Source organism: Calypte anna, chromosome 8 (genome assembly GCF_003957555.1).
Source record: "Calypte anna isolate BGI_N300 chromosome 8, bCalAnn1_v1.p, whole genome shotgun sequence".
Taxonomy (NCBI): Eukaryota; Metazoa; Chordata; class Aves; order Apodiformes; family Trochilidae; genus Calypte; species Calypte anna.
Genome location: NC_044254.1, coordinates 30475410 through 30490402, shown reverse-complemented (window position 1 = coordinate 30490402; position 14993 = coordinate 30475410). Strand labels below are relative to the sequence as shown.

The window sequence follows — 14993 nt, the reverse complement described above, 5'->3', positions numbered from 1 at the left end:
TCATTATGCACATGCTAGTTATAATAATTTACTATCCATACCAAATCTTTATAAGCATTGTAATTAAATATAAAATGCACATTAGAATTATAATGAGTAATTAGGGCAACATAACTAATATGCATAAAAGTCCCGAAGCTCATTAAAATGTTAAAAGATGAAACCTGTTGTAGCTGGAGGTTTTTGTGTGCTCGGTCTCTGGTTTGAGCAGCCAGGGAGCAGCAGTGACAGTGACAGTGACAGTGACAGTGACAGTCTCTGGGCAGCAGCCCCTGCTCCCAGCAGTGCTGCTCTGATGGCTGGAACACAAGTAGGAGAACTCGGGTATTCCTGCACAGAATTCCTGCCTCAGGCCCCCCGGGCTGGTGGGATGGGAGGAGCAGGGAGCAGAGGGAGGGATTGGGGTCCCACCCTTCTCCTTGACACAGCAGGGAGAGGTGGAGTGCAGGGAGAGCTCAGCACCAGCACTGGAGGTTGCTTGAGGTGCTGCTCCATCCTGAGAGCTCCTGCAGGTCCCCAGGGCTGGCACAGCCCTCACCTCAATCCTGATGGTGTGTGGGGCTGCTCTGGCACCCTCAGTAAGGAGCACAGGAGCTGGCTGGACTTGCAGCAGTGACCACCAGCACCCCAGCTCCTGATGGTGCCAAGTGGGGCAGAGGGTCCCTGCTGGGCAAGGGGGGTGATTTCAGGCTGAGAGAGGGGACATTTAAACCAGATTCTGGCCAAAGGTTTCTTAGTGAGGGTGCTGAGCCCCTGGTTGCCCCCAGAAGCTGTGGCTGCCCCATCCCTGGCAGTGTTGAAGGTTGGATGGGGCTTGGAGCACCCTGGGCTGGGGGAGGTGTCCCTGACCATGGCAGGGGGGGCACTGGGGGAGATTTAAGGTCCCTTCCAACCCAAACCATTTGTTGCTTCTGTGACTCCCGTGAAATGAACCAAACCCCAGGACACCCAACTCTGGCATCCTGCATCCTGCTGGGTTCTGTCCTCCTCGTTCAGCACCTCCCCATCACATCCCTCTGGTGGGGATAATAAATGTGTATTTTGGGTCAGGAGCTGCTTTACCTCCTGAGCCACATCGTGCAGGGACAGACATGAGATGAGCAAACCCCCAGCTGAGCCCAGGAGCACCCACTGGAAAGAGCCTTTCCCAGCGAAGCACTTCACATGTCTTTCAGAAACTGATATTAAGTAAGTTGCAGTAATTTATTTTCAAGTCAGAAATGAAGCATTTACTTTAAGTGCTGAGCTCCACAGGGATGTGCCATGGGAGAGGATTGAGCAAGGAGCCAACGTGAGGCAGTGCTGCTGGCATAGGGATAATCATGGGGTGGGCTCCTCTTGTATTTTATGTAACTGTTATTTAGGAGGTATAAAAAAAGAGCAAATACACTTAAAATTATTAATCTGACAGCAGGTTTTCTTTTTTAGCATCACTGCTGCATTTTCCTGCAGCATCTTCTGATTTTTCTCTGAGATCTCCCCCTGTGGGGTCTCCCTGTGCTATCACCCCCTTCCTCTGTCAGGAGAAAGGGATTCACTCTGCACCTTTGAGTCCAGTTGTTACTTTTTGCTCCCCTGTGTAGTGGTAGTGGCTGTTGTTATTGTTGTTGTTATTATTATTGTTATTTACAACAAAGCAGCCCAAAGCCCCTGCAGCCCCTCTGGGACCCCTTCCCACCTCCCCTGGGGAGGGCAGAGCCTGCTGGGGGCTGTGGAGGGGCTGCTGGAGCCTTGCCTTTCCCATGCCTCCCTCCAGCCTCTCATTCTCCTGTGCTGAATCTTTAACCAAAACTTCTCCTTTTTTTTTTTTCCCAGCTGTAATTAGTTTATTTTAAATGTATTGCAGCTGTTCTCTCTTTTTACCTTTTTATACTTTCATCAGGCCTCCAAGCTTGTGTCCATCTGTAGTTATCCCTTGCTCAGTTTCTTGCCTGCTCAGGACTTCTGCATCTCTCTGATCCATCAGCAGGGCAGGACTGCATCACTAATGACACCAAACGATTTTCTGTAATAGCCTAAGTCCTCGTTATTAAACTCCTGAATGGAAACGTTTTCCTAGATGGGCAGCATCTATCCCATATTTATCCTGGCCATTGATCCCTCAGCAGCCCTGCAGGGGGGATGTGCAGGATTTACCTCTTGCAACGGGGGCAGTGATGCTGGGGGGGCTCCAGGCCTTGCAGGGAGCCTGCCAGGGGGGTTGGAGGACACCTGATTGCCTTTGGGATGGAGCAGAATTGAAATTATAGAACCCCAGACTGCTTTGGGCTGAAGCTCCCCCAGTGCCCCCCCTGCCATGGTCAGGGACACCTCCCCCAGCCCAGGGGGCTCCAAGCCCCATCCAACCTTCAACACTGCCAGGGATGGGGCAGCCACAGCTTCTGGGGGCAACCTGGGCACCCAGGAGCTCAGCACCCTCACAGCACAGAATTTCTCCCTCCCAGCTCCTCTCCATCTCCCCTCTTGCAGCTCCAAACCCTTCCCCCTCATCCCATCCCTCCAGGCCCTTGTGGTCAGTGCTGGGATATGCAGAGTCCCAGTGTGGGGGAAGGAACCATTGTCCCATCTGCTCCAGGAGTTTTCCAACTTCTTGGGGTGCTGTGTGGGAGGCAAACTGATGTTATTTTCTGTACCTTCGTTCTAGCCCTCCCCAATCTCTCCTCAGCAGCCCCAGCCTGGGGGAGGTTGTTATCCCCCATCCTCTCCTCTCCTGGGAGCTTTGGCCATCCTTGCACAGCTCTGCTGTTGGGAAGTGCTTCACCAGAAGCCAACATTTATCAGGGAATTGGGATGTCAGAGCTGAAGTGAGCCTGGTGAGCTTTCCTCTGCCCAGCTGGGGTGTGTGTAGAGCAGTACAGAGTTCTGGGTGCTAAGACCTCAAAATGGTTTAAAGAGAAGAGCCCCACAGCTCCAGCAGCACAGGGCTGCAGCCTGACTTATCAGTTTAAAATGTCTCCTCCCAAACCAGCCTTTGCTGACTAGGTGGAAAAACATTTTTTAAAATGATATGAACTAGTGGAGGTGCAAGGAGCACACGTGTTTGTCTCCTCCCTTCCCGAGGCAGCCCTGGGCAGCAGCAGGGATTTGGGGCTGTAATTGCAGCTGGAGCTGCTCAGTCTTCCACACCAATGGGAACAGGAGGGCCCGGGGGATTTTCGGCTCAGCACATTACTAATCCCAGGCCCAGAAATGTTCCTTTGTGTCTCTTTTTGTACTAAAAACAAGAAAATAACCTGACAATGAAAAATCGAAGAGAAAGGTGACCCTAAGCTGCCTGCAGTGTGGGTTTGCCTCTCAGCATGAGCTGGGGATTTCCTACAGCAGAGAGTATTGATTTTTGTTCTTAACAAACAGAAGCTGAAAGGGAGACCTAAGAAAACTTCCTTTTAAGAAGGTTTTTTTTTAGTATTTTCCAAACAAAACTCTGCCTCACCAGGCAGCAAAGCCTGGGATTGTGATTTGTAGCTGGGATCCGGCCAGCATCCCCTTCCCAGCTGCACTGGGAGCACAGTGCCTGGGGCTTCTGCCTGAAAAGGCATCATATGATTCATCAGATTATTCAGTAGCTGCACAATTAGTAGAAGTATTAATATCCACGGGCTTTGCTGTGCTCTGAGTAGCTGCTGGTGCCCCTGGGTGCTGTTGGAGCAGAGAGCAAATGGAACTGGCTCCAGCTCTTTGTGTCTCAGGCTCATTCAAAGCCACTTTTTAAAAGTCTTGGCTGCACACCCTGCTGTGTCCCCGGGGGGGACTCTTGCTTTGTCCCTCTTATTTTCATGGAGTAACACAAAGTTTTTCCAGTGCAGTGGTGCCAACTGGTTGTGTTTGTTACCCACTGTAACCTTCATGTTCCTGGTTGAAAGTTAATGAAGCTGTGGTTTGGATTGCTGTGATGATGGGGCAGAGGGATGGTGATGCCAGTTGTGGGACACTGCTCCCTGTCTGTCTGTCTGTCTGTCTGAGTCAGGGCAGGAGGTGAGGGAGGAGCAGTTCTGGGGCAATCCCATGCGAGGTGAAGCATCTCTTGACGTGGAGGCAGGATGGTGGAAGGAGCATTTCACCTGCACGGAACCACCTTAAAGCAACAGCTGGAAGACTGCTTGGGGAAATAATAAACAGATTTGTATTTAGAAGTTCTGTGTTTGGGCTTTTATAGCATTTTTATGATGCACATAAATTACTGTTTAAGAACAGAAAACGTAGAAGGAATTCCAGGGAGAAGGCAGTGGTTGTTCAACCATCCCTTTGATGAGCTCTTCCCAGGGGAATTTGTTGTGGTTTGTTTTCAGTTTATAGTTGCCTTTTGCTGGCAAGTGGAAGAACTGACAATGGCTTTTTATCTGTATTGGTGTCTGCAGTTCTAAGGTGGAAATGCTTAATGCTATTTACAATGTTTATTTTTATAAAAATCACTGAAACCACTGGATACCCAGTGTAATACTGGCCCAGCTGCTATGGAGTGCTTATGTCTGGCTGGTAATTATGAAGGTAAGTTTGTTCTTTTCATGTGCAAAGCAAGATCCCAAAGGCCATCTGAGCCTGTGGCTTCATCAGGCACTGGCAGGAGACACAGTGCAGGTGAGGTGCTGGCCAGGTTCCCTTTGTCCCCTGCCCTCCCCCTCCTCCCCGGGGGATCTCCTGGTGGGACCTGTGACCTCTGAGCCAGCCCCAGGGCTGAGCCTTCTGAGCTTTTCACCAATTCCCAGGTTTCAGATGCATCTTGTAGGGCCCTAACACCCAGAGTCACACACACTGAGTAGCTGAGTTGGCAAATAGGCTTTTTTGAGTATGGGTTTGGTGCTTCTTCATGTCTCAGACCAGCAGACACCCAATCCATGTGTATGTGTCAGGCTGCTGGTGGGATCATTCTCACAGTGCTGGAAGGAGCCGTGGCTGAACAGGACTCAGGCTGGAAACCCTGCAGCAGGCTGAGGGCCCCGAGGAGAAGCGGCGTTGAACGATCTGCCTGTCCAGATGCCAATGTCCATTTTACAATTCTTTTTTTTCAGTTGCCCCCACAATTCAGGAACTTAAATCCAGCGGTGTGATGCTTGGAGGGAACGGACTGATACGGTGCGAAGGTGCAGGAGTTCCTGCCCCGGTCTTTGAGTGGTACAAAGGAGAGAGGAAGTAAGTACAGAAGCATGGAAACCATTTGGGTTGGAAAAGACCTTTAAGACCATTGAGTCCAACCATCAACCCAACTCTGCTGAGGACAGTGCTAAACCTTGGGCTCCCCTTGGGCTGCTGTCCTGCTGTGGGGGACGGTGGGAGAGTGACCTAAGCCCAGCAGGCAGCCAGGAATGAATGCTGAGCTTTAACTGGTGGCTTCTGGGAGGTATGGGCTGCCCACAGCCCTCTGGCATGGCTTCTGGGGGAGTTTCTCAGTCTTCTCGTGGTGGTAGGTTCTGTGGTCAAAGCTGAGGCACCATCAGGCTGTGTGTGGCTGGGCTGTGAGAGCCATCATTCCAATAATGAGCCTAACATTTAAATGGGCTTTAGTAATTACAGCCTTTGCAGTGTAATAGCCAGAAAGGCACTAAAAAGTCTACTAAAAGGGCTGCTTGGTGGGGGTTTTTTAAAGTCCATTTACATAGGTTTCCTGCTGAGGGTTTTGGGGCTGGGAAGGTTGGTTCATGACATTCAACCAAACCTCAGTCTGTGGGAATTTTCACCCGTCTGGGGAACAGTGGTCTGGACCACAGGTTTATATCCCACAGGCTCCAGCAGAGCTGCTGCACATCACAGCATCCCCAAAACCCACCCCTGTGGTTTGCTCTGCTTGCAGCCAGCAGCACGTTCAGGCCATCAGGGGTAACAGGCACCTCTCAGTCATCTTCATTTTAAAAAGCTGCTCCTTGAACAGGCAGACATTCTTCTTTTTGGATAGGCAATGTAGTTTTACAGCTTTAGCATATCCAAGAGCTTGGTTCTGTGCAGTGGATGTTCCCACATAGTGTGTCCATACACACCTTCCAGCCTCTGGAATTTCCTTGCTCCCAAGTGCTGGGTTTCTCAGCTTGAACATCCCATTAAACCTGGGAGCTGACACAAGAATATTAATGACCATTTTTCACAGAGAGCCATCTGGCAGCTCATTCCTCCCTGGCCAGCTGCTCCCCTTTAGGAGCATTAGCTGCTCATCTTCCTTCCAGAGCTTTCAGAGCCCTCATAACTACTGCCCTTTGACCATGCCCTAAAGCATTCTCCCAAACAATCTAATCGATCTTGACTATATATAACAGCAATTTTTTTTCTTTTTTTTTTCATTCCGTTGGCAAAATCCATCAGCATCCTATTTCCAAAGATGCACATGATGTTGTACACGTGTCTGGGGGCAGCTGCAGCAGAAATATGTTTTATGTAGAAAGTGTCGTGGCACAGGTTTTAGCACTCAGGCTTCAATTAGCCATTTCCAGTGCAATAATCACTTTTCTATTCATAACATTGACCAATTCCTTTCCTCCTGAATGCATCCAGGGCCACAGCAGCAGCCAGAGAGGCTAAGCAGAGCATTTCAGGACACTGAAGTTGTGCTTTGGTGTTTTGGTTCAGTTGGTGTCCCCCGTGGCTTGCTCTAATCAGCTGGAAGTGTCCTGCCCTGTGGTGTTACTGCTCAAATTTAACAGTCCCTCCTTTTCTGTTAAGCTGCTATTGCCAAATGTGTGAGACAGATGACTGCAAAGGTGCTGGGGGTCTCAGATCCTCCCCCCCTTGCAGGGAAGAGGCAGAGACATACACCTGGGTGTTCCCTGCAGGATGTCCCATTCCCTCTGGCTGATGGAAAGCCAGCACAGAACGAGCCCTGGACACTCAGTCCCTGTTTTAATGCCAAACTGCAACCAGTGGGCTCCCAGGGGTGTTCAGAGTGGAATCTGCATGAATCCTGCAGGATCCTGCTCCAAGACTCCATACATGTGCATGCAGGGAGTGCACACCCTGCTGTACCCTCTGCTGACAGAACAGAGATCATCCCTTTTGTTGGTTAGTCTTGGATTGGGACTTTTTTTTAAAATAATGAATCTGGACAAATCATTGCATAAAGGGACAGTTGGTGTTAGACTGGAAACCCTGAGGGTCTGTTCTGTGGCTGGAACAAGCCCCTTGGCTCTGCAAACTGCACTGTTGTTGCTCTGATAAATGTGTAAATCCCAACCCCTGGTTTTCTGGCCTGGGGGATCAGCTCATTGTGGAGCAGCCCTTCCACCTAACCAGAAAAGCAGCTCCTGGTCCTCAACCCAGTGGCCCAGCCCCCAGGGGTTGCTCTGGGGCAGCTTTCCCAAGCACACTGTGCTGTGGGGGTCCCTGCCCAAGCCAGGGGGGCTGCAGGGTTCTGAGCCAGGCTGAGCAGGTTCTAGGCCATTCTGTACCTTGTCTGTCCAAAGAGCATCCTTGTAACCCTGGGGGGCTGTGCAGAGCCAGGGCTGAGGGTACCCTGAGCTGGGAGTGGACTGGAAATTTGGAGGAAAAGTTAGTAAAAGCATCTTAAAATGACAAAAGTGTGTGGCTTGTAAAGCTGCTCAGTGGGTCCCTGTGGAGAGGAGGGGGCTGGGCTGGGCTGGGCTGCTCCTGACTTGTGCCATAGGTTTTACAGAAATTAGATCTCAGGCCTGAAACAGCCACAGGGATGAATCCCACAAAAGTCACCTTTCTAAAAATATTCATCCTCGACAAAGCAAACAGGACTTAGGTTTTGAAATAACAAAGGCCATTATCATGGCTTAATATATGATAATAGCATGGAGATATTCAAACCTGACAGCAAAGGGAGGAAGCCCTGGGGCTGGCAGTGGTGCAGGAGCTGTGTTGGCTGTGCAGGCATCATCTCTGGAGTCAAAAGGAGCCGAGTGCCCGTGGCAGTGGTACAGGGCAGGGAGGTGAGGGGGGCTGCAGGCAGCTCAACATGTCCTGACAGCCTCAGGGGTGACACCCAGAGAGGTGACCAAGGCAGGGCTGGGCTGAGCCACCCAGAGCAGCACAGGGCACTGGGTCACCCCAAAACATCTGCTTTGTACAGCTGCAAATGGAACCCTCAGTACTGCAGAGTCTGTGCCAAGCAGTGCTGACTCTGGGGTGCCCTGCCATGGCTTTAGGTGTGCACAGCTCTCCCCTGCCAGTTACACCATTTCCAGGTCTAACCACCCCACCCCCCCAGAGTCAGCCCCAACCAGGCATTTCAATCCCTTTTTTAATGTTTCTCACCAAATCCTGTGTGCCCATGGGATGTACCACAGCCCCTCTCAAGGATGGGCTGTACAGAGCAGAGCCCCTTACAGCACCAGGGGCTGTGCAGGGAAAGGAAACCCCCATTCCTGCTGAACTGGGGAGAAAGGCACTGGTGTAACCAGGAGAAGCAGTCAGCCCACAGGTGCAATTAATGACAGGCTTCCAGTCTTAAATGCATGCTGAAAAATTGCATTCATTCCCACGACAGATGATGATATCTTTCAACATAGCCAACAAAAATCATATATTTAATCCATAACTCTGCTCTTTAAGTGAAACCAAAGGAATGAGGAGTAATCAGCTAGTATTTAATGACATGGTTCCCACCTCACTGCTTGGCCAGCCATGGTTTACCTGCTGTGAGCCTGGCTGGTTACCCCAGCAGAGCAGTGGGAGCCCCAGCAGAGCTGCCCAGGGCTGAGGAGTCAGGGCTGGGGAGCTCAGAGCAGGGTTTGGCTCTGCCCTGCCCTGCAGTCCCTGCTTGCTGCCCAGCTTGGTGCTGCTGGGGCACCACTGCCCTCACTGCTGAGCTGTTGCCCAGAGCGGTTTGGAAGGGGAACAGGGCACAATCCTGCCTACCTAGCACAGCTCTGGCTGCCTCATCCTCCTTGCCTCCAGCTGGAGGGGTGAAGGACATGGGCCACCCCGGAGTCTGGGGAAAAACCCCACTCTGCCAGACTTACCCACGTGCTGTTCTGCCCCCGTGCTACCCAATAGGGCTGGAAAAAACTAATTGGAGAAAAAAGAAGAAAAAAAAGGAAATTATTGCTTGTGGTAGATGAGTTACAGACATTTTCTTTTTGCTTTCTAGACTGATCAATGGTCAACAAGGAATTACTATTAAAAATTATAGTACAAGATCCCTTCTTACTGTTACCAATGTGACAGAAGAGCACTTTGGCAACTATACTTGTGTCGCTGCCAACAAGCTAGGGACGACCAATGCCAGCCTGCCTCTCAACCGTAAGTAACGTGGACATGTGGCAAATGTTCCTGGGGTTTGTTTCCACGTACATGGACTCAAAAGCCAAAACAAAAAAACAAGCAAAAAAAGGAAATTAGTTTTCTTTTTCCCCCCTGGTTTCTTACACAAGGCGTATAAATACCGGTGCGTTCCTCAGCACGTGGCTGCTCACTCCAGGCTGCAGAGGGTTTGTGGTCTGAGAGTGGAGACACTTTTCTGGGGGGCTATCAGTGAGTTCTGAATCTTAAAAAAAAAACCCTACCAGCAAACCTGCTGTGGGGTGAGAGGCAGCATGCAGCTCTGTGTGGGTCCTGGGTCTCTGGGCATGGCAGTCGCGGGGCTCGAGGACAAATCTGTTGGAAAAGACAATAGGATTGTAATAGGGAAACCAAAGCATGGAGGTCTGCAGCACAGAGGTTACCTAAACCAGGTCTCAAATATCCTGCTTGGAAGCTATTTTTATCAGTGAATTTGTAGTATTTCACGTTGCTGAATATCCAACCATCTGTCAGTGGCATCTGAAGGTGTTTGTGGTTGAACTTTGATGCTGATCTCTTCAAATAGTGATAAAACTGAAAGATAAACTTAGAATGTATCCTACACACTTTTCTCTACATAAAGATATTCTTATTGAGTGGAAATGCAGATCTGCTGTTGCTGAAATCCTGGGGTTATTGCCTTCCAGCCAGGAAACTTCCTTCTGCACGTACTTCCTACATGACACGTGTTGTCAGGATGTTCTCAGTTACTGCAGCAGAGATGGAGTAAGCAGAAAATAGCAAGAAGCCACAGCTGACATTATATTTAATATTTGAGAGATAATTAGCCAAGTAGAAACAATGCTGCACTTCAAACAAAAAAATGCCAGAAGTGAACAGAAAGGAATATTCTTACAGAAGGAGGTAGTAACTGGGGGCATTTGCAGTTTGGTGGAGGTTTTGTTTAATTCTGAACAGAGCAATCTCTTAGTTGCTGCCAGGATTTGATCAGTTTTTAATTGCTGAGGTACCTGTAACTACCCTTGAAACACACGTGGAGATGCAGATATTGAGAACATCCTGTAAGTGTGGGTCTGATCCTGACCTCACAGAGTGGTTATGGGGAGATGTTAGTTCAGAGCTTGGACTGGAAGACCAAGATGAAATGACTCATTTTATACTGCAATTTATTATTTTAATCTAGTCAAAACAAGGAGAGGTTTCTGAAAGGTGGTGATCTAGATTTCAGATGGAAATGAAGATCACTTGGTATTTGGTGTAGGTTTTTTGTCTTACTCATAGTTTGCATTCGTGTAATCTAGAGGGAGCATCTCTAAGGGAAAAAAATAATTAATTGCAGGATAGCAACTTACTAAGCCTGGGCTCCTTAACCCTTCAATTCCTCTTCTGAAACACCTGCATGCGTTTGGTTCTGTTGGTTCAGCGGGAGCAGTTACTGGTTGGTTGAAAGTCTGATATTCAGTTATCAGGTTAAGTACAATTTTATCATCGTGTTGCTTGAGAAATATTGATGTCTTCTTCCACAGCATATTTTAAACCCCTGGGGGTGCTGGTGCAGTGCCAGGTGAGGCTGGAATAGCACCATTAGGGCAGCCCCTGGCCCTGTAAAATGTTTACAGCAGAGTTAATAAATCTGTGTTTCCTTTCTTTGCACATCCCTGGATAAAATACAAATGGCTGTGGAGCTGTGCACAGCTGGGAGCCTTTCTCAGGGAGAGAGCAAATCACATTCCCCCTAACTGATGCCTGCCTCCTGATCCTCCAGGACACCAGAGGAAAGATTATTGCTTCTATTACCAAAAGGGCTCTGGCATTCTGTGGTCCATTACTGCAGCCCTGAGCTAACAGAAAGGCACCAGGGTGTCTGACTCTGTGTGGCTGCAACAAGGACCCAGCAAAGGGGATGACAGAGCAAGGGGCTGCACCTAGAGATGTCCCTGGGGAGGAGGGAGCAGAACTCCTCCTCTGGGGAATGGCTGCTCCTCCAGGGCCAGAGCACCCAGGAGAAGCCCACTGGCCAGCAGAAGGTCACCCAGAGCCCCATCTGTCCCTGGGACAGATGGCCAGGTTACTTTGCATAAGACCCTCATGTCTGGGGAGTTATGAGCAGCCCAGATCCTGAGAACATAATGAAATTTATCACATCCCTAACTGAAGACTTGTTGGCCATGTCTAAGCTCCAGCTATTAATAATAAATTCAGCAGCTGTAAAATGGAAATCCTGAGCCTTTGGGGGGGGAATACAGAGAAGCAGTGTTTCCAGGAAATTAATAATGAATGGCAATTTGCTAATTATTCATGGCTAAGTCTTCTGTGCCAGCCAAACACGCTGGGTTTGTGTGTTTGGTTGGGGATCTTTTGTGGGGAAGCCTGGGAAAGACATGATCCTCCCAGAGTAGGCAGGTGAGGAGTGGTGTTGGACAGTCCCATCCTGCCATCTATGGGCCCAGCTGCTCAGAGGTTTGAGCCTGTGCTGGCTCATCCCAGAATTTCTGGTACTTGAGGAGAACGTGGTGTTTTCCTGAAAATAAAGGGTGGGTTTGCTTGATTTGCCTGTGATTGATGAGAGGCAGGGGACAAGGCATTACAGTGTGCCCAGAGATGAGGAGCCAGTGGGGAACAGAACAGGCCCTGTTTCATAAAGCAGGTTTTGCTTTTACCTGAGCACCATTCTGATTCAAGACAAAAGGCATCATTCTACAACCCAGTCTGCAAGGCCATGGGGAGGGGAGGGAGTTATCATTAACCACTGGCTCCAAGGTGGCTTTGTTCAAAAGTTTTTCTCAAGCAGCCAAAACCCAGATGGCTTCAGTGCTGCTCAAGCAGCCACATCCTCAGGGGATGTCTCTGTGTCTCTGTTCTCTCTGGCCAGGGGCTGTGCTTGGTACTGAATTTCTTCCTTTCCCTTCTCAAAGCTGAGCCATGGCAGAAGGTTTGTTCTCCCTGCTGTTTCTGGAAGGTGGAGGTGTCCATCCCTGCTCCTTGCACTGGGATGTGGGGGGAGATGTGGCCACCACAAGGCCTTGAGGAGCTGCTGGAGGGAGCCCCTGGGCCAGGCCTGGGGCTCAGCTCTGCTGCAGCACCTGCTCAGGCAGGGTGTGGAAGCTCTGTGTTTGTAGTCAGCAGGTAGAGTTTATTATCCCTCTGGGAAACCATCACCCCCCTAAGAGACTGCTCAGGGAGGCTTTAAAGTCTCTGCTGTGTGCCTGCTCTCTTCTGGTCACCCACCAAAGTCTGGGGTGGTGTAAGGCATCACTCAGAGAGCATGAACACCATCACCATGCCTTTGGTAGATCTGTCTCTTTGTTCTCAAGGAAAGGTAGTATTTTTATTTTCTAAAGAGCAGCTCTGATACATTCCTGGGTATTTTTAGGAAGGCTTTAAATAATCCATCTGAAGAGAACTTGTCATCCAAGGGGAAGTATCTGTGTCCCTTCCCAGCAGCTGCCAAAGAAATGTCTCCTTTCCCTGGCTGATCCCTGAGCCACAGGTGCTGGTGATGTTCAGGTGTACACAGCAATCTCAGAGATTTTGTCAGCAATTACTCAAACCCATAAATAATCATGAAGAGAGGCAGGGAAGGTCAGTAGTGACATTTGGGAGGAGGAGGAGCAGGCAAGGTGTGGGGGGATACGTGGTAGTGTTTTCTGTGCTAATTTAATTGCTGCAGATAAACAGGGCTACTTTATTGAATAAGCACCCAACTGTGAACTCCTGGTTAGTGCAACATGCCTGGGATCTTGTCTCAGACATTGCTACAGGCCAGGAAGCACCAGACCGTGCCCTGGGGTTGTACGTGCTGATGGTGCTGTCACTGTGTCACTGTGTCACCGTGTCACTGTGTCCTGGGCCCTGCCTACAGAGCACTGAGGACACTGCTCTGCTGCTGGGGTTCACACATTGGCTTTCATGGCAGGAAAAAAAAAAAAAATCTTTCAAATATGTAAATGAACTCACTGTAAATGGTGTGTGCACATTCCCTGTGGCACTGGGTACAACTGGTGTAGCACTGCCTGTGTCTGCTGGCACAGGAACTGTGAGGACAGTCAGACCCTGGAATGGTCTCCTGGGGCAGTGGTGGATTCCCCCACTGTGGAAAGTTGTAAGTCTCAGCTCAGTGAGGTGCTGGGACACCTCATGTAAACCATGTTAGAAGGGTTGGACCAGTTGGTCCTTGAGGTCCATCCCAGCCTGACACTCTGTGGTTCTGTGAAAGCCCCAGAGGTGTGGAGGTTCCTGCAGAGGGGGTGATGACCTTGTGACAGGTTGTGACACACCTGGTACACACAGGGCCAGGAATCTGCTTCACGTGGTCATTTCCTGCTGTGCCAAGGCAGGAAAACCAAAGGAACTCTTGGGCTGAAGGGGACTCCAGAGATCACCTCAGCCATGTGCCCAAGGACAGGCTGCTTGTAGCTGCCGGCAGCTGCTGGGCCTGCTCCTCTCAGCCTCTGGTGGCCCATGGGGGTCAGGCAGTAGCCACACTTCCTCCAGGAGCAGCTCCCTCCTTCCTGAACCCTGATGTTTCCTTGCCAAGCTGAAGCTTCTGTTTCCACCCACCATGGTCACCAGGGGATGAAGGGAGAAATGAGATCTGGGCAGAGGGAGGGAAGGGCAGTGCTGCAGTAAAATAATTGTCTCCAAGTCCATAAAAGCCTCTCCTGGAATGAGCAAAGGAATGACCCAATGTTCCTAACTTTTTCTACTGATAAATACAAGTGTTTGCACCACCAGGGTGGAGAGCAGAGGTGATGGGGTGGCCAGGCTTGCTCCTTGGGCACCTTCCACCTCCCAGCCCTCCCTCAGGATGAGCTTCTCCCAGAATAATGTTCTGCTGGTGCAGGTCTGGGCTGTGTGGCTTGGCCATGCTCACCTCTCCTGGCATGGACCTCCCTGGGCCTTGTCCCAGATGATGTCCCCGGGGCTGGAGCTGCTGCAGGGTCAGGAATTCAGCTCTCATGCAGAGCCTGGGTGGATCATCAGCTGCTCCTCCAGCGTGGGTGCCCCTGGCAGCTCCATCCTGCTGACAGGAGTGGTGTGGCAGTGGGTGTGGGGGGTGACAGGTTGCTGCTCAATAGCTTTGCCTGACCTTCCAAATTGGACATTTCTAGAGAGAAATGTATCTCCAGGGAAATCCCCTTTGTGTCCACAGTTTTCCAATTACCCAGGAAAGGTTTTTACTGTTTTATTTCTCCAACACTGGCCTGCAAAGCACAGCTAACAGATTTTCATAGTTCTGTTATGTCTCAGCCAGCAGGGCTGCTCTGCACCATGAAAAAAAAAAAAAGGATACAGAGATATATACATACACATAAAAACTAAAATGATATTTCCTGTACTTATGAGGAGCCTATTCAAGGACTGCTGCAGCCAGCTGGAAAGATATTTACTGATTTAATAAGGTTCTGATCAAGCTGAAATTCTCCTGTAGCCATCACTGAGTTGGAACCAGGTAGGAAGAACCCGAGCCAGCCCATAACATTGCTTTCTCCTTGACATTTAGAAGGAAGTTTAAAAGCCTGAGAGTGTACCCATGTATATTTGAGGGCTTGTTGGTTTTCTGGGTTTTGTTTTTTTTCTGGTTTTCCAAACCCAACCCCAGTGGATCCTTACTCAGATTGCCTTTTCTCAGGTTTTGGTACATGGTGTTTTTCTCCTCCAGCTGTGTGATTACAAGTGTAGCCAAGAGCATTCAGGCCCTGTTCCTGCTGCAGAGCAGGAGGCAGCCAGGCTAAAGGATGTCTTCATGTTCATCCTGGGCAGCAGGTAATTGGGATGATTAAAACATTCCAGGTCAGCTGGTG

At 49.8% G+C, this 14993-nt stretch overlaps 1 protein-coding gene across 1 annotated transcript in view; it reads left to right on the top strand.

Annotated features, from left to right (window-relative positions):
• The window catches only part of NEGR1 (neuronal growth regulator 1), a 169595-nt gene that overhangs the window by 125166 nt on the left and 29436 nt on the right, over positions 1–14993 (top strand). Inside the window, exons 5-6 of the mRNA XM_030455185.1 lie at positions 5010–5130; positions 9038–9189. Of these exons, the coding sequence (XP_030311045.1) occupies positions 5010–5130; positions 9038–9189 (273 nt within the window). The remainder of the gene's footprint in view (positions 1–5009; positions 5131–9037; positions 9190–14993) is intronic.